Source organism: Barbus barbus, assembly GCF_936440315.1.
Source record: "Barbus barbus genome assembly, chromosome: 36".
In the NCBI taxonomy this organism is placed as follows: Eukaryota; Metazoa; Chordata; class Actinopteri; order Cypriniformes; family Cyprinidae; genus Barbus; species Barbus barbus.
Window position 1 is genome coordinate 17,458,050 of NC_136714.1, and position 19,980 is coordinate 17,478,029.

At 37.9% G+C, this 19,980-nt stretch overlaps 1 protein-coding gene across 3 annotated transcripts in view; it reads right to left on the reverse strand.

Annotated features, from left to right (window-relative positions):
* Window positions 1-17,815, reverse strand: part of LOC306855772 (ankycorbin-like) — a 65,905-nt gene extending 48,090 nt beyond the window's left edge. Inside the window, exons 1-2 of one of the 3 annotated variants that reach the window (XM_079394635.1) lie at window positions 17,568-17,815; window positions 16,868-16,939 (exon numbers count right to left, since the gene is read on the reverse strand). In XM_079394635.1, coding sequence (XP_079250761.1) covers window positions 16,868-16,903 — 36 coding nt within the window. In that variant the 5' untranslated portion in view covers window positions 16,904-16,939; window positions 17,568-17,815. The remainder of the gene's footprint in view (window positions 1-16,867; window positions 16,940-17,567) is intronic. The other 2 variants (XM_079394637.1, XM_079394636.1) reach the window with 2 other exon arrangements.
* Window positions 17,816-19,980: the final 2,165 nt, after the last annotated feature.

Below are 19,980 nucleotides of genomic sequence, written 5' to 3' on the forward strand. Positions count from 1 at the left end.
ATACTTTAACAGGCCCTGTGAAATAGACTTCGATTCAACCTACAAAATAAATATTGCACAGGAGATGTTCGTCTCTGCCATTTGAGGTTATACAATGTAATGAAGGGTTGTGTGTTTTACCCTCACATGGCAGAGACCCCGTTACTGAATCCCCTGGCAGCCATATCTAACTGATGAGGTAATTCCACAAAGCACAGCAAGCCTTATCACTAGCCAGACTACTCTGCCTCCCTCCTCAACCTCTATAACTCGACACTGGGCACATCGGATTCTTCCCAGAATGGACGCACTGACCTAAGGTGAAAGCACAATTCCATTAACAACATTATGATGCCATTAATCCATGTTTTTTGTTGACTAAAGTTTTATGGGAAGAGTAAAAATTAGTCCTTAGCTCCTCGGACAGCTCAGGACAGATTCACTGAGGTTTCATCATGTTGAAGGTAGCAGTTAATGTGGGAAAGGGCTGGGGTAAGGACACTAATTGAGCGCTGTGGACATGACTACATTCCAGATGAGATAAATCCAGTCTGCTGGGAGTTGTGTCATGACATCCTTACAGGAAAAGGCTTGGAAGAGAAAAAGAAATTAACAGCTATTTGGTTTCATAACACGTTTAGCTTTACATTAACATCTTGACCTGATCATTAGATGCAAGAGCACACCTGAAGCAGGCTAAATGTGACATCAACACTAGAAAGTAAAACCCAAAACAGTCTTGTGAAAATGAGAAATAATTTGTACAAGATGGTGATATGGCAGGGCTCGCAAAATCGCTAGCCCGACGTCCCGGGGCTATTGTGTTTTCCAGTCGTGCTACCAAAATGTATCACTCCCTGCCCGACGAGCTACCTTAAATACAGGGCTCCCACGCAGGGTTCCCTCTAAGCTGAGCGCGCGCGCAACCGCGCTCTTCTTCCACCGCGGACGCGCAGAAGAATAATGTGCCTCGCATCAAAAATTAGTTGGGAAGCCTTGATTGAATGCCGCCAGTAAAAGGGAAAGAATAGAAATGCTCGGGCAAACCGCTGTAGAGTTGATGTCACGACAGAGTTAGAGCCGGTGAATGCGGTTTACAGGTTTCATAGAAAGAGAACGATGTGCACCAAATGAGTCGCTGTAGAAACTGAATACTTCAATGGTTGCGGTGCGCTCAACACGAGACAACGCATACGCAATGTCTTGTGAAATAAAACGTCCTCATGTATTAAAGAAGAGTGGCTTGATTAAGTGCTGGAAATAGTGGAGGATGGGCAAAGAACGGTAACAAAACTCTGAAACATGTACAGTCACACACAAGAGTATTGTACAAACTGTACTTCATAACGATGTTTAGACAGCTATAGAATAATTCATGTGTTCACTTTTTTTTATATTTAACTTACAGATCTCAGCTTAAGTTTTGCTTCAGTTTCTATTATATTCTATTCTATCAGTTTAAATAGTTTGTTTTGATAATATATTTTGTTAGGGCTATATTATAAACCTGATAAATAATTGACCTTGTTTTTGAGTCTTTGACTTTGAGTCTCTTGCTCATCAAGGCTGTATTCATTTCATAAATACAGAAAAAACAGTGATATAGTGAAATATTATTGCAATTTCTAATATTGGTTTCCTATTTTAATACCTATACTTTAAATTAGCATTTATTCCTGTGATCAAAGCTGAATTTTAAGCATCATTACTCCAGTCTTCAGTGTCCCATGATCCTTCAGAAATCTTTCTAATATGCTGATTTATTATCAGTGTTGAAACTGTTGTGCTGCTTAATATTTTTTTGGAACCAGAGTTATTTTTTTCTTTGATTCTTTGATTAATAAAAAGTTTAAAAGAACAGCATTTATTCAAAATAGAAATATTTTCTAACAATAGAAGTCTTTACTATCAATTTTATCCATTTAACACATCCTTGCTGAATAAAGTTTATTGAACTTTCTTTAAACTTTTTAAAAGTATCTTTAAAAAAGAAAGAAACAAAAACACGAAATCTCTATTTTGACTAAACGCTGTTCTTTTTAACTTTTTATTTTTAAAAAATATCACAGGTCCCAAAAAATACAGTATAAAAAAATAAATTAAATAAAAAGCAGTACAACTGTTTCCAACATTGATTAAAAATCTGCATATTAGAATGATTTCTAAAGGATCATGTGACTCTGAAAATACTGCTTTGCTTCACAGGAATTAATTACATTTTAAAGTATATTAAAATAGAAAACATTTATTTTAAATTGCAATAATTTCACAATATTATTTTGTGAAATAATATTTAGTATTTTTTATCAAATAGATACAGCCTTGATGAGCATAAGAAACTTCTTTAAAAAAAATTATTGATCCAGACTTTTGAACGGCAGTGTATTGTACAGTAAAAATGTTTTCTCAGGTAACCTAAAATGCACATCATTTAGTCACATCAAGGGTCAAATCAAATATAAATAGCACATTAAAGTTAAGTTACACACTTTTTTGTGTGTATGCTGTACAGGTCTGGTATAAAGAATGCTTTTGCTCAGGTGCCTGAAATGTCCGCCCAATAGAGACAAGTTTTGCTCAGCAAGAAAGGCCTTAAGGCCTTAGACAGTTTTAAATGTTAAATGGTATAAGAAATAATTTTTCAAATTACCTTAAATTAAGAATTCTGCAGATACCTTGTAAATAGTAAAATAAAACTCTTTCCTTGATATTCGTTGATATTTGTGTATTGAAAATGTTTATTTTATTTGGGCTAGTTAAATTAATTTTCGGGCTACCAAAATCTGAAGAGTACCTGCCTGAAGGGCTACCAGGGATTTAGAAATTTTGCGAGCCCTGTAGGGATATATGGAGGTATAATTCACCCAAAAAATGAAAACCCTTATGAGTTTCTTTTGCAGAACACAAAAGATGCTGTTTTAAAGAATGTTGGTAACCATACAGTTTTGTTGACTATCAAATATTTCACATGAAAGGAAAAAGCTATACATGAGTGTGGCATGAGGGTGAGTAAATGACAGAATTTTCATAGCTATCCGTTTAAGAATTTGGTAAGGGGTTGGACTTCATGGTTCAGTTTAGGTTCAGCGAATCAGCACGGTTTATTTTTGAACAACCTGATTTCTTATGCTTTCTTAATCGCGTACAAATTATTATTATTTCTCAGGAGACTGGGTAGGAAAATTATGCTTGAAAGTTCATTTGATCTAAAGCGTAAATGACACCGCTCTGCTAAATAAGGATCATCTAGGGCATTTCCCTTTTTTTCCATTTCATGCAACTTCCTCTGAAAAACAAGAAGTACAAATCAGGACAACTAGATGCATCAGTGTTCTAGTAGATAGATAAAAGCCCATATAACATCAGTGGATAGCAAATTAAAGTGAAATGCTCAAAACACATTTTCTTGCATACTGCAAAAACTGTTTTTTAAGCAGTAAACAGTGCTCTCAGACAACAATGTGCAATGTTATCCAACAATTCATAATACAATATTTCCATCGCATCATCAAAATTAAGGTAATTACAGTGGTGTGAAAAAGTGTTGGCCCCTTCCTGATTTTTAATTTTTTTGCATGTGTCACACTTTAATGTTTCAGATCAAACTTATTTAAATATGAATCAAAGATAACACAAGTAAACACAACATGCAGTTTTTGAATGAAGTTTTTTATTATGAAGGGAAAACAAAATCCAAACCCACATGGCCCTGTGTGAAAAAGTGCTTGCCCCCTAAACCTAATAACTGGTTGGGCCACCCTTAGCAGCACAACTGCAATCAAGCGTTTGCGATAACTTGCAATGAGTCTGTTACAGCGCTGTGGAGGAATTTTATCCCACTCATCTTGGCAGAATTGTTGTAATTCAGCCACATTGGAGGGTTTGAGAGCATGAACTGCCTTTTTAAGGTCATGCCACAGCATCTCAATAGGATTCAGGTCAGGACTTTGACTAGGCCACTCCAAAGTCTTCATTTTGTTTTTCTTCAGCCATTCAGAGGTGGATTTGCTGGTGTGTTTTGGATCATTGTCCTGCTGCAGAACCCAAGTTCGCTTCAGCTTGAGGTCACGAACAGATGGCCGGACATTGTCCTTCAGGATTTTTTGGTAGACAGCTGAATTCATGGTTCCATTTATCACAGCAAGTCTTCCAGATCCTGAAGCAGCAAAACAGCCCCAGACCATCACACTACCACCACCATATTTTACTGTTGGTATGATGTTCTTTTTCTGAAATGCTGTGTTACTTTTACGCCAGATGTAATGGGACACACACCTTCCAAAAAGTTCAACTTTTGTCTCGTCAGTCCACAGAGTATTTTCCCAAAAGTTTTTAGGATCATCAAGATGTTTTCTGGCAAAATTGAGACGAGCCTTTATGTTCTTTTTGCTCAGCAGCGGTAAACACTTTTTCATACTGGGCCATGTGGGTTTGGATTTTGTTTTCCCTTCATAAAAAAAAAACCCTTCATTTAAAAACTGCATGTTGTGTTTACTTGTGTTATCTTTGATTAATATTTACATTTGTTTGATGGTCTGAAACATTAAAGTGTGACAAACATGCAAAAAAATTAAAAAAAATCAGTAATCAGTAAATCCCCATTGTAAATTAGATCAAATAAGAAAATTAGGGACCCTATTAATTACATTACATAATACTAACTGTTAATTAATTAAAAAGCTCAGCAGCCTGCAAAACATCAGCTAACATCTAGTCTCTTACTGTGGGGAAGTCGTGGCCTAATGGTTAGAGAGTCGGACTCGTAATCGAAAGGTTGCGGGTTCGAGTCCCCAGCCGGCAGGGATTGTAGGTGGGGGGAGTGAATGTACAGCGCTCTCTCCACCCTCAATACCACGACTGAGGTGCCCTTGAGCAAGGCACCGAACCCCCAATTGCTCCCCGGGCGCCGCAGCATGGCTGCCCACTGCTCCGGGTGTGTGTTCACGGTGTGTGTGTGTGTGTGTGTGTGCATTTGTTCACTACTCACTGCTGTGTGTGTGCACTTGGATGGGTTAAACGCAGAGCACCAATTTCGAGTATGGGTCACCATACTTGACAATACGTCACGACTTTACTTTACTTTACTTTACTTACATGGTAAAAGAATCCAAAGCAGGAGTGGAGGCTTTCCAAATGTTTCCTCAATGACTTAAGCAGACCCTGTGTGACTCCATGAGCAGAAAAAGGCAGCTCTCATCATGTCAACATGGCAAAATGTGTCTACAACTGATTTGTGTACACAAAAGGTCTATTCAAGTGAATGACACTGTGACGCTGTCCTACTGAGAGACCATAAACCTGATCTACACCAAGCTGTTTTTAATGTCTTGTAACTTACACATGCCACCCTGAGCAAGAGGCTAGAAAAAGTTTGTTTCTCTCAAACATGCCACAAATGCCAACAACTGTAATAATAGCACTCTCTCTCTCTTTGTTATGCAATATGTTCAGGTAAATCAGGACTGTTCAAATGGGACTACAAACACATGAAGTGCTGGGTGAGTAACATCACATATATTACAAGAACTTGGCCATCAGCTGCTATTATAAAAGTATTTATCCTGGCAGTTCTAATCTCCTGTTTTGCTCAAGAATGAAAGTCTGGCCTTACACGAAAATTCCTGTATGCTTCTGGACACACAAAACCCAAAATAGAACCAGGAGGATATTTTGTTTCTCTTATTCTTGATTTACCTCTTTTTCTAGAAAACACCCTGTATGGCAAAGAACTGAAACAAGATTTTGATTGGTCAGTGTACAGGTTACAACTGATACTAAAAGCAGATGTGATGATAAAATACAACTCAGAGGTAGTGTTTTTTTTTTGTTTTCATTAATAAACCAAATGGACAAAGAAATACTCTCTCACACACATATATACATACACACACACACACACACATATATACAGTCGTGGTCAGAATTATTGGCACCCTTGGTAAATATTATCAAAGGCAGCTGTGAAAATTAATCTGTATTCTTAATCCTTTTGATCTTTTATTTTTTAAAAATTCACAAAAATCTAACCTTTCATTGGAGAATAAGAATTTAAAATGGGAGGAAATATCATTATGAAATAAATGTTTTCTCTAATACACATTGGCCACAATTAACAGCACCCTTTTATTCAATAATTTTTTAAACCTCCATTTGCCAGTTTAACAGCGCTAAATTTTCTCCTATAATGCCTGATGACGTTCGAGAACACCTGACAAGAGATCAGAGAGCATTCCTTCATCCAGAAACACTCCAGATCCTTCAGATTCACAGCTCCATGACGCTGCTTCTTCTCTTCAGTTAACCCCACTAATTTTCTATAGGGTTCAGGTCATAGAACTGGAATGGCCATAGCAGAAGCTTGGTTTTGTGCCCAGTGACCCATTTTTGTGTTGTTTTTGAGGTTTGTCTTTGGATTATTGTCCAGTTGGAAGATCTAAACATGGCCCATTATAAGATTTCTAACAGAGTCAGTCACTTGTTGATTTTTTTTATCTGTTGGTATTTGATAGAATCCATGATGCCATGTGTCTAAACAAGATGTCCAGGGTCCTAAAGCAGAAATATAGGCCCACAACATCAAAAATACAGCAGTATATTTCATTGTACACATGGGGTACTTTTTGATCCCTGTGTGCACCAAACCCATCTTGAGTGTTTGCTGCTAAAAAGCTAATTTTTAGTTTCATCTGACCATAGAAGCCAGCCCGATTTGAAGTTCCAGTCGTGTCTGATAACTGAATATGCTGGAGTTTGTTTTTGGATGAGCTATGAGAATTTTTCTTGAAACTCTCCCAAACAACATGTGGTGATGTAGGTGCTGTTTGACAATTATTATTTTTTAAGGTTTTCTGACCCCGAGACTCAACTATTTTCTGCAATTCTCCAGCTGTGGTCCTGGGAGACTCTTTAGCCACTCAAACTCTCCTCTTCACCGTGCATTAGGACGATATAGACACACGTCCTCTTCCAGGCAGTTTCATAACATTTTATGTTGATTGGAAATTCTTAATTATTGCCCTGATGGTGGAAATGGGAATTTTCACTGCTCTAGCTCTTTTCTTAACTCTTTTGGGCACCAGGGATTTTTGGAAAAAATGCTGGATTTTGACATCAAGATTTCAAAAGCTTGTGGCTAATGTTGTTTTTGGCGGCCTGTTTTAATTTTAGTTTTAGTCTAGTCTTTGTGTGAAGCTGTCATTTTAGTTTTTATTAGTTTTAGTCACGTTCATACTCTTTTTAGTCGACGAAAACTGATGACTTTTCATCTAGTTTTAGTCGACGAAAACTGATTTAGTCTAGTTTTCGTCGACGAAAATGGTATTTTAGTCTCTTTTTAGTAATACAATTCTATTTAACCCAGTCAATATAGTATAAGTACCTAGTAGTATAGATGAAACCAAACTTTTCTTTTAGCCAAACCCATTTCAAACAAGGTTATCTTATTATATTATTGTTACATTATAGACTCAAGAATGCATCCATTCCAGACACGGAAGATGCTCTGATTTGAATTTACAACATTTATTTTATCAACCAAACATGTTAGAAGTACACACACATCTCCCAAAGACGAACCCCAGCTGGCCGGCCATCGGTCCCTTTCTCTGTGTCAGACTTAACTTTGTTGTCGTCTTCTAAATAATGCCACGAGTGGGGCTTGAGGAAGTGACGTCGCCTGCGTCTGCGCAGTGCGACCTGAAGTGAGACACCGGAAACAGAAATACGGCAAGATAATAATAATAACTCGACTAAACGAGACGAAATAACGTTATAACATTTTGTTTCGTCTTGTTTTAGTCAACGAAAATGAAGAGACATTTTAGCATAGTTTTTATTTTGTAAACCACATTTAGTCTCGTTTTTATTCGTCAACAATATTGCATTATACATTTAGTTGTCATCATCATCACATGACCAGCATTTACGTTTCGTCTCGTCTTCGTCACGTGATAAAGGTTCGTTGATGACAATATTTAGTCATAATTTTCGTTGACGAAAGCAACACTACCTGTGGCTTGAAAGGGCTTAAAGATAGAGATCTACTGTAAATTAGAAAAATGTTGGGCATGACTGAAAGTTTATGTGGGATGTAAATATCCTCATCTAATTAGCATATTATGATGTGATCAGGGGGCGGCCCTCTTGAATTTCATAATATTCAGGAAATAGTAGATATTGAATTGATGTTTGAACTTATTTGCATGCTTTTTTTTCTTTTCTTTTTATCCTCATTCCAAATGATCAGAAAAGAGGAAACCAACAATAAATCAGGAGAAAGTACTAAATTATTACTATACTACATAGTAAAACGTATGTGAACAGTTGCCTACTTTTTGATCCGTTCATCAGTAATATTCAGGTAATAATAGATATTGAATGGATGTTTGAACTTATTTGCATGTTTTGCTTTGTTTTTTATCTTTTTATCCTCATTCCAAATGATCAGGAAAAGAGGAAATCAACAGTAAAACAGGAGAAAGTAGTAAATTATTACTATATTGCTGTGCCATAGTAAAATACATGTGCCTATTTTTTTATCAGTTGACCAGCTATCTGCCCAATCAGGTATCTAGGTGACACAGTTTATAGTGTTTGAGAGTATGGTACCTCTCATTGCATGGCACAGCGCACAGACCTATCCCACACTGACCTGTACTTTGTCTGCCGGCGGCTCTTAGAGCGCGCACAATCAGAACAAAAGATGCAATCTGGCCGATCATCAGAGAGCAACAGCTCTCCTATGGACACTACGACCACGTCAGCCCCTGCCACCACCATCCTCGTTGGGCAAAGGGTTGACATGATCACTTGTTTGTGCTTTGTGAACACTCTCGCCTTGCTTGGCGGCACCATTGCGCTGCAAAGACATACCTGGAGAAGTGTGATCATTAGACGACCGATTGTCATTTCCAAAAGGCAAATATTCCCCTTCAGTCACAATCCACGAATAACATTTGCAACACATCCTCGCGGTACAACTTTTTATTAGCCATTTGGCGATTTTCTCTCACAAATCTCACAACTTACTTAGATGCTATGAACTGAACTGCTTCCGCATCAATGACACGATAGCTCACTTGCGCTGCTATTTCCTCCAACACTTTGAATAGGAACATGACGTCATTTTGGTCTAGAATCTAAGTGCTACATGCCTGCCATCTAGTGATAGGGAATACAAATGAGATATTACACCATATTAGGAACTACAGTCTATTTCATGAAGTATGACGTCTTGTCGGAATTTTCCGACTTTGGCCCTTAGAGGGTTAAAGCCACTTCACTAATTTGTGAAGCTCAATTATCTTTTGCTGCACATCAGAAATATATTCTTTGTTTTTTCTGATTGTGATGGATGATTTAGGGAATTTGGGTTTTGCTTTCCCTCCTATTTATATTTCTGTGAAACAGGAAGCCATGTCTGGATAATTTCATATTCACAATTTTGAGCACTGAACATTATGAACATGAATGGGAATATACTTCAGAGATGTTTTACTCATAAGAATTTCTAGGGGTGCCAATAATTGTGTCCAACATGTATTTGAGAAAAACATTTATTTCATAATGATGTTTACCCCCCATTTTAAATTCTTATCCAATGAAAGGTTAGATTTATGTGAATATTTTAAATAAAAGATCAAAAGGATTAACAATGCAGATTAATTTTCACAATGCATTAACGCGTTAGCGCAAATTAATTTTAACGGCACTAATTTTATTAACGTGCGATTAACGCAGCACGCATTTTCTGTTTGACCCGTAGCCTAGCCCGTAGTTGGAGAAATTGAGATGCACAGTGTTGACAACTTAGCGACTTTGCAGACCCCTTTAGCGACTTTTTTCCCCCCTCCTCAAAAAAGCACCTAGCGACATCTTTAAGGTTTGCCCAAACCTTATTCGTTTCTGAGACTCGCTGGTACTGGCGCGCGAGGACTTGCTGTCCCAGCATGTGCACACCTCTCTCTCTCTGTGCGTCTGCATTGTTCAGCGAGCAGCTGAGAGGAGCAACGCTTTCAGTTAAACACAGATATTATGTTGCTTCTCTAATTTTACTTGCAAGTATAGCCGAAATCACAGCACAGCTATTGTCATTATTTTATGTGTATTTGATTTCATCAAGAAAGAGAAGTAATGGGAACCTGTTTTTTTCATGTGTCTAATAGACATGAACAAGTTCTTTGAAAAACATCTATGACCTTTGAAACATGTCTACTCTTCATGCGCTGTTGATTATGGTTTCAATAATAACATGCATTTGCATAAAGCATCCATATTTGTCCATGCCCGTGTTGATTAGAGTATTAAAAAGTATTAATTTAAGGTACATTTAGAACAAATAAAAATGTGTGATTAAGTTAACTCATAAGAATCATGCCATTAATCACGATAAAATGTTTTAATTGATTGACAGCCCTAATATAAATATATATACAGTAGTGTGAAAAAGTGTTGGCCCCCTTCCTGATTTTTTATTTTTTTGCATGTTTGTCACACTTTAATGTTTCAGATCATCAAACAAATTTAAATAATCAAAGATAACAAGTACAACATGCAGTTTTTGAATGAAGTTTTTTTTATTATGAAGGGAAAACAAAATCCAAACCCACATGGCCCTGTGTGAAAAAGTGCTTGCCCCCTAAACCTAATAACTGGTTGGGCCACCCTTAGCAGCAACAACTGCAATCAAGCGTTTGCGATAACTTGCAATGAGTCTGTTACAGCGCTGTGGAGGAATTTTGTCCCACTCATCTTGGCAGAATTGTTGTAATTCAGCCACATTGGAGGGTTTGAGAGCATGAACCGCCTTTTTAAGGTCATGCCACTGCATCTCAATAGGATTCAGGTCAGGACTTTGACTAGGCCACTCCAAAGTCTTCATTTTGTTTTTCTTCAGCCATTCAGAGGTGGATTTGCTGGTGTGTTTTGGATCATTGTCCTGCTGCAGAACCAAAGTTCGCTTCATCTTGAGGTAATGAACAGATGGCCGGACATTGTCCTTCAGGATTTTTTGGTAGACAGCTGAATTCATTTATCACAGCAAGTCTTCCAGGTCCTGAAGCAGCAAAACAGCCCCAGACCATCACACTACCACCACCATATTTCACTGTTGGTATGATGTTCTTTTTCTGAAATGCTGTGTTACTTTTACACAAGATGTAATGGGACACACACCTTCCAAAATGTTCAACTTTTGTCTCGTCAGTCCACAGAGTGTTTTCCCAAAAGTCTTAGGGATCATCAAGATGTTTTCTGGCAAAACTGAGACGAGCCTTTATGTTCTTTTTGCTCAGCAGCGGTTTTTGTCTTGGAACTCTAACATGCAGGCCATTTTTGCCCAGTCTCTTTCTTATGGTGGAGTCATGAACACTGACCTTAACTGAGGCAAGTGAGGCCTGCAGTTCTTTAGATGTTGTTGTGGGGTCTTTTGTGACCTTGGATGAGTCGTCGCTGCGCTCTTGGGGTAATTTTGGTCGGCCGGCCACTCCTGGGAAGGTTCACCACTGTTCCATGGTTTCGTCATTTGTGGATAATGGCTCTCACTGTGGTTCGCTAGAGTCCCAAAGCTTTAGAAATGGCTTTATAACCTTTTCCAGACTGATGGATCTCAATTACTTTCTCATTTGTTCCTGAATTTCTTTGGATCTCAACATGATGTGTAGCTTTTGAGGATCTTTTGGTCTACTTCACTTTGTCAGGCAGGTCATATTTAAGTGATTTCTTGATTGCGAACAGGTGTGGCAGTAACAGTGGCGTAACTTTGCTTTGAAAAGTGGTGGGGACACCGCACAACTCGTTTTGCTATTTGTTTATTTAATAACCGAATTTACTTGGGGACTGAGTTCAGAGTTGGAAATGCACTTAATTTTCACTTTGATGTACACATGCATCACATTCACAAATATGTCTACAAACATCCGAATAAGCAAAACGTAACATTCACAATGTGAATGTTACATTTTGCTTATCACAACACATCCAGGGTAGCTAATAAACTGCTCCGGGTGTGTGTTCACGGTGTGTGTGTGTTCACTGCTGTGTGTGTGCACGTTGGATGGGTTAAATGCAGAGCACGAATTCCGAGTATGGGTCACCATACTTGGCTGAATGTCACTTCACTTCACTTCACTAATATCAATCAAAACACGCAAGATAAATATGGTGAACTTACCATTTCATGGTCAGCTCAGCTGCAGCGTATTCATTAATTGCACAATTTTGTGTGTGTGTGTGTATTAAGATTCATTCTATATTGAATTACTTGCATATTTTCTCTTAATACCAGCCGGACAACTTGCTAAAAGCAGGTGTGATCGATGCACGCGCTGAACATGGAAGAATCAACATTACGTCAAGAGTCAAGACAAGCCCACAAAATGTTTCCTCATCCAATCAAATAATTTAACCAATCCTGAACTACGCAAAACCTTGTGTAAAACATGAATGAGAGTTAATTTGTGTTTAAAATGGTTAAACTACCTTTATTAATTAAATAAATGAAATTGTTTTGACGAATCTTTTTTTTATTACGTTTTTATAAAAGCTCTATTTTTTCCTCCCCCACCCCACATGTAAAGGCTAGTTAATGGTAAATGATGCTACCTATAGCATAAATGTTAAAACATCAACAAAATGTCCAAAAGAAAGTGTGGAAGTGATATAAGAAGCTTTTTAGTGAAGCAGCCATGCACAGTAAGTTACTTTGCTTAACACGAAAACATTATATTTAACTTACGTGAATATAGACATACTGTCGCTAATCATGTTTTCTGGCGGCCACTGGAGCACGCTGTGATTTAATACAAAACTGAATTAAAGGACTATGAACTAAAGACTTGTATACTTTTTAATTGTTTTAATTGTGAAAATCCCAGTCATAACATAGAATTGTCCTGTTGCCTAAAAGTGCTTTAACTATTATTCAGCCTTCAATGATGGACAAATGTCAATATATTGCTTATGATTGCAAATGTAAACATTTAGATCCTGGGTTGAACTAGTAATTTTTCCCCAGAATCAGACAAATGTGCCTACTGACAAAGAACAAGAACAGGGAGCAGAAAATGTAGAGGTAAGAGTAAGACTAAAATACAGTATTAACATTGTAGACTACAAATAAATTAAAAAAAGAAAGGTACAGGATCTGTAGACTAATTATAGAGAAAGGAAACTACATATCCCATGACGCATATCGCGTATCTCGCGATAGTTTCACAACGAGACTTAAAATTCATCTTTGAGGACGTTGAAAAGCTTCTGACCGGTGGAAAAATGTGTTAAATGAATGAATTGGATTATGAAGAGTGACGATTTGTAGATGGTGCTTTTCCTTTAATACATACCTTACGCAATCTATTTTTCAGTTACTTTTTAAAAGTGGTGGGGACAATATCGAGCCTGGTAAAAAGTGGTGGGGACATGTCCCACCCGTAAATTACGCCTATGGGCAGTAATCAGGCCTGGGTGTGGCTAGAGAAAATGAACCCAGGTGTGATAAACCACAGTTATGTTTTAATGGGGGGGTGGGGGGGCATACATATACACTAATATATATATATATATATATATATATATATATATATATATATATATATATATATATATATATATATAGTACACACACACACACACACATATACAGGTCCTTCTAAAAAAATTAGCATATTGTGATAAAGTTCATTATTTTCTGTAATGTACTGATAAACATTAGACTTTCATATATTTTAGATTCATTACAACACAACTGAAGTAGTTCAAGCCTTTTATTGTTTTAATATTGATGATTTTGGCATACAGCTCATGAAAACCCAAAATTCCTATCTCAAAAAATTAGCATATTTCATCCGACCAATAAAAGAAAAGTGTTTTTAATACAAAAAAAAGTCAACCTTCAAATAATTATGTTCAGTTATGCACTCAATACTTGGTCGGGAATCCTTTTGCAGAAATGACTGCTTCAATGCGGCGTGGCATGGAGGCAATCAGCCTGTGGCACTGCTGAGGTGTTATGGAGGCCCAGGATGCTTCGATAGCGGCCTTAAGCTCATCCAGAGTGTTGGGTCTTGCGTCTCTCAACTTTCTCTTCACAATATCCCACAGATTCTCTATGGGGTTCAGGTCAGGAGAGTTGGCAGGCCAATTGAGCACAGTAATACCATGGTCAGTAAACCATTTACCAGTGGTTTTGGCACTGTGAGCAGGTGCCAGGTCATGCTGAAAAATAAAATCTTCATCTCCATAAAGCTTTTCAGCAGATGGAAGCATGAAGTGCTCCAAAATCTCCTGATAGCTAGCTGCATTGACCCTGCCCTTGATAAAACACAGTGGAGTCAGCATCACTGACTGTGGGTACTTGACACTGGACTTCAGGCATTTTGGCATTTCCCTCTCCCCAGTCTTCCTCCAGACTCTGGCACCTTGATTTCCGAATGACATGCAAAATTTGCTTTCATCCGAAAAAAGTACTTTGGACCACTGAGCAACAGTCCAGTGCTGCTTCTCTGTAGCCCAGGTCAGGCGCTTCTGCCGCTGTTTCTGGTTCAAAAGTGGCTTGACCTGGGGAATGCGGCACCTGTAGCCCATTTCCTGCACACGCCTGTACACGGTGGCTCTGGATGTTTCTACTCCAGACTCAGTCCACTGCTTCCGCAGGTCCCCCAAGGTCTGGAATCGGTCCTTCTCCACAATCTTCCTCAGGGTCCGGTCACCTCTTCTCGTTGTGCTGCGTTTTCTGCCACACTTTTTCCTTCCCACAGACTTCCCACTGAGGTGCCTTGATACAGCATTCTGGGAACAGCCTATTCGTTCAGAAATTTCTTTCTGTGTCTTACCCTCTTGCTTGAGGGTGTCAATGATGGCCTTCTGGACAGCAGTCAGGTCGGCAGTCTTGATTGCGGTTTTGAGTAATGAACCAGGCTGGGAGTTTTTAAAAGCCTCAGGAATCTTTTGCAGGTGTTTAGAGTTAATTAGTTGATTCAGATGATTAGGTTAATAGCTCGTTTAGATAACCTTTTCATGATATGCTAATTTTTTGAGATAGGAATTTTGGGTTTTCATGAGCTGTATGCCAAAATCATCAATATTAAAACAATAAAAGGCTTGAACTACTTCAGTTGTGTTGTAATGAATCTAAAATATATGAAAGTCTAATGTTTATCAGTACATTACAGAAAATAATGAACTTTATCACAATATGCTAATTGTTTGAGAAGGACCTGTAGACCCTTTTTTTTGACATCACAGCGCTAGCTGGAGGCAAAACAAAACGAAAACTGGAGGCGGCCCATTCAAACCAACGCAGATTCGGCTACATAAGGAGCTTAAAATATCATCTTCTTGTGATGTTGGGTGCCCGAATCTATGTTGTAGAGGCTCCAATTTTAAATTTTAATGACAGCTGTGGTGAAACGAGCAGACTGGACAGAAACGATCGTCAAAAATGCTTGCATTTGCAGTGCACACTTCTTATCAGAAAAGGTTAAATAAAGTATTGTCTTTTGTTGTTATGGGCACGTCTAAAGACTTCTTATGCATGTCCCTGTGTGAAATAATGTCTGTGTGCATGTGTGTAAAACAACAAACTGACGATTTATATGCTTAATCATATGTAATTGTATATACATTTTTGTGATTAATTGTGGCTTGGAATAATAACGTAGCTGTAAAAATAGTTGCCAGCTGAAATCGAAATATATATACAGCTTCATGACTAGATAGACACGGTGAGTTTGTCATAACTATACACGTTAGATGCGAGTCACTCAACCGAAGGGAATCCTGTCAGATCGTCCATCCTTTGCGTTAAAGCGTGTGCACGTCGGCCAATCTGGTTTCGTTCGTTAAAGTTAACATTTTCAAATAACAATCACAGTCCCAGACAGTGCAGCTATACCTTACATATGCAGGTAAAATCGTAATTTCTCCAGTTATTATTAAAAAAACAAGCTAACAAACTTCAGTTAGTGTTAGTGAAGCGGTCAGTGGAATCTTTCTGCCTCCACCTAAGCTACGCCCACAGAAAAAAACGTCACAATGTTTACTAACAGAAAAAGGGTCTATAAGCTCTACCTATGAACTGAGTGAGCGGATTTTTTAATAAAAATAAAAGTCAAAATTTTGTTCCTAGGCAACTACACTGTTGTACAAGAAAACACCCACCATTTAGTAAAGATAAAAACAGTAGAGCACATCTTCTCCACCATACAAGGAGAAAATTGATATTATGAGCTGTGAATGTGGCTATGGCAGACTTGCTCTTAACAACATTCCGTGCGAATGTTCAAAATGCCACTGTGACCATGTGCTTGCAGAAAGTATATTAAAACTCAGCTTAGTTCTGTGGTTTGATGATCACATAGAATTTCACAGTAATCTCTATCCGCTGACTCAGCCCAAGTGGCGGTGATTTGGCAAGCCAAAACATGCAATTATAAGCAATAACGTTTCGTTCGAGTACATTCCAATACTTCAGCCTGAGACTTATGAAGTTCTATCATAGGCTTAGAAATGATTGCTGATCGCATCTGGTGGCACGAAGCTCCTCTGAGGCTTGTTTTTTTGTTCTCCCCTTCTTTCTTTGGGAGTGCAGAAATTCTCAGCCTTAAAATTATACTCCCAGTTATGACTCAGTCATCATAATAAAGCTGTAGACATGTCTGCTTCTGAGTCATTCACCCCAGTCTAGAACATTCACACAAGCTGACTATGAAACTACACCTCAGATTCCAAATGAATGAAAATATGTGAATTATAACTGCCATACGTTAAGCTGTTCAATTATCATCTTACTTCATAGAGGGACTGTTTATACAAGTCTTGATTTAAGTGTAAAATACCTATACAACACCATTCAGTCCCCAAACCAGCTGAAAGCACACTAGGTCATACTTACATCACTTTTCCTAAACTTTGCCTTCAGGCTCTTCATATTAGTCCATGCAGATTGCAACAGATCCCAGGTCACCTGAATGAAATCAAACGTTAGTTAGTCATACACACATACTCCAAAGCAAATTGTCACTTAATAGGGCGGAAACTAAGGATCAGGTCAGCACTGTTATTAATGGCAAAATTAGGACCAAACTCTTTGGAGGCAAAGCACAGAGGTGGATCATGTTACAGTGGCAGGAGTACTGAATCTAATGTGTGGTCACTGTGCAAAGTTTACAATGATAGAGCATTTTGTGTTCACTTCAAAGTTGTACCAAAAAACCATGTCAAGAGTCCAGACACTCTGTGAGCTCCATAAATACACATAAACCAGGGTCACTGATATCTTCCTGAGGAGTGAAAGTGAAAAAAGTTTGGATGGAGTGTTCAGAAAGACTCCAACAAGATAAGAAAAGCAAACAGGACTGACCGCGCGCTTCACTGAGGAACAATGGCAACATTGTGTTCAACTAGAGCTGACAGGAATGATGATTGTAAACAAAATTGGCATGTAAATGTAACACTGAAGCGAAATTAACCTTACAGCTATTTTATTCGGTAGCGTTAAGTCTGAAACGCTCGCTTCTAAAGTTCTAATGGAAATAGCTTGAAATTGGAAGGAAAAATATGCGGGAAAAGAGTGTTTAGATTTCCGCACTTACCCACTTTTCAAAAGTTAAGCCGCACACACAGACCTCAGGGGTTTGTAGCTAACACACTTTTCCGAGTGATGTTAAGTGCTTCTTATACCATTTAGTGCTATTTGGAGAAAAACGGCAGAAAATGCGAGCGGTGGGAAAAAGGAGCGAAACCAGGAGCAAAGTTATTCACCGACAACAATCCATTCAAGTGGCGCTCGCGCTGACTCTGATTGTTCCCAGGGCAGATAGAGTGACGTCACCACCCATGTGTCCTCGTGACCGAGCTTGACTGTATGCACTTATACAGTACACGAGACACGTTTTTTTCCCCATACAAAATTCTACTATGGTAAGCAATAATGTTCACCAAATATCTACGTGAGTCGTTTATTAGAGGAACTTTAATCCCTGCAGGATTATTTTAAAGGAAAACGTTTCTCGGCCAGACTGGTTGAACTGTTCATGTATAAAAATGTAAAAATTAAAAATAAATAAAAGTGTTAACAGCAGCGTAAATTATACGAAGCATTAAAAAAGTATTTTCTGTTCATCTGGAATTTGTACAATTTGTAATTAAACGTTTGTTTGAGAATTTTAATTAATAACCAACTGATTTATTTTTATTTTTAAAATTGACTGACTGCCAACTGTTGTGTTAGGAAAAAGCTCCACTGAAATACTGACAAACGTCATTACATCACACGTCATTACTATTGGACATTGATTTATGAGTGAATTAAAATCTAATGAGGCATTAGTACTAGGCTATATAATAATAATACACGTGTACTACTACATATAACTATTTATAGGCCGCACTATAATACACACACACATAATCAACATTTGAAGTGGATCAGAACCTTTCATCAAAGTTGTCCTAAAACCTAGAACCAATGCGTTCTTGTCTTAGAACAACTTTGATTAAAGTTGACTACTAGGCCTATATATATATATGTGTGTGTTTTCTGTTGCTACTCTATAAAAAAAAAAATTAATTCATTTTAATTGGGCTAGTATTTTATCGTTACAAACTGTTCACGAAATGTGTTATTCTGTCTGAGGAAAACATTTACTACCGTCAGTAATCGCTCGAGAGCAGATATCTTTATGATTATGCATATAGGCAATAAACAGAAGTTGTGCGCGATATGCAACAGCTTACTTTCCACTGGGACCATAAAAGTGTCCTCGGGGTCTGAAGCCAAACGTGCTGATTTGACGCTGACCTACTATCCGGTGCAGCAGTGCTGGGGAAGGGCGCCGCGGGGTGGACACGTCCAGCGACTTTAAATCCCGTATTGGACTACCAATATACAATATACTCATTCAGAACACGTTTATACTCTCGATAACATAGTACAACACATATGGCATCAAATAGAACTGTGTGGCCCACCGACTCACACACACTGGGGAAGAAACAGCTGCTGACAGAAAGAGTTTTTCTTTCCAAATAAACCACTAGGGACAAATAAATGCTTATATTAGAATCACTGCTGTAACATCAAGCACATTCATGCTTCATTATATAATTTTGGCTTTCACTGTACAATAAAATGTGCTGTCAGTAGGACTAATAGACTGACAAGCAGTCCGCCCTTGTAATTTTCTCAGAGCTGCAACACATCTGTGGTCATGCAGCAGCACCAGAGCAAAGAATAACACCAATACCACGCTTGTCTTTTAGGTTAGTGTGGTGGGTCTGTGCCTTGGTGGTCCATTGCCACATACAACAGAATAATCAACACAACAATGTTCAAACCACAGGTCACCTTAGGTTACCTATCAAAAACATTGTTATGAGGAGAATAAGAAAGAAGCGTACAAAAAGCAACACAGCCCCAGGATTCATAAACAAGTTGCAACAAAAGTTCTGATTCTTTTTCTTTTTGGAAAAACTAAAATATATACAGTAAGGTCAGTAAGATTTTTTTAAAGTAATTCTTTATTTAAAAAGGCTGCATTAAATTGAATTTGATGAAAGTTTTAAATAAATGCTGTCACATTCATCAAAAAAATAAAAAAAATATATGTAATATGATTTCCACAAAAATATTAAGTACCACAACTGTCCAACATTGATTAAAAAAAATGTTTCTTGAGCAGCATATCAGCATATTAAAATTATTTCTTAAAGATCATGTGACACTGAAGATCGGAGTAATGGCTACTGAAAATTCAGTTTTGCCATCACCAAAATAAATTATGTGTATATAATTAAATATATATTGAAATGTCATATATATTGAAATGTCGGCGGCAAGGGATTCACATGTGATAAATGAAGGGAAATAGTTAGGCTGACAGAGAAGATTTCAGAATTAGAGACACGCATCCAAACTTTAGTTGAGGACAGTAAGAATGTGAGGGCTGTAGATGCTGCTTTGGATGCAACTAGCTCAGGGAGCCCTGTACATTGTTCGGTTCTGGT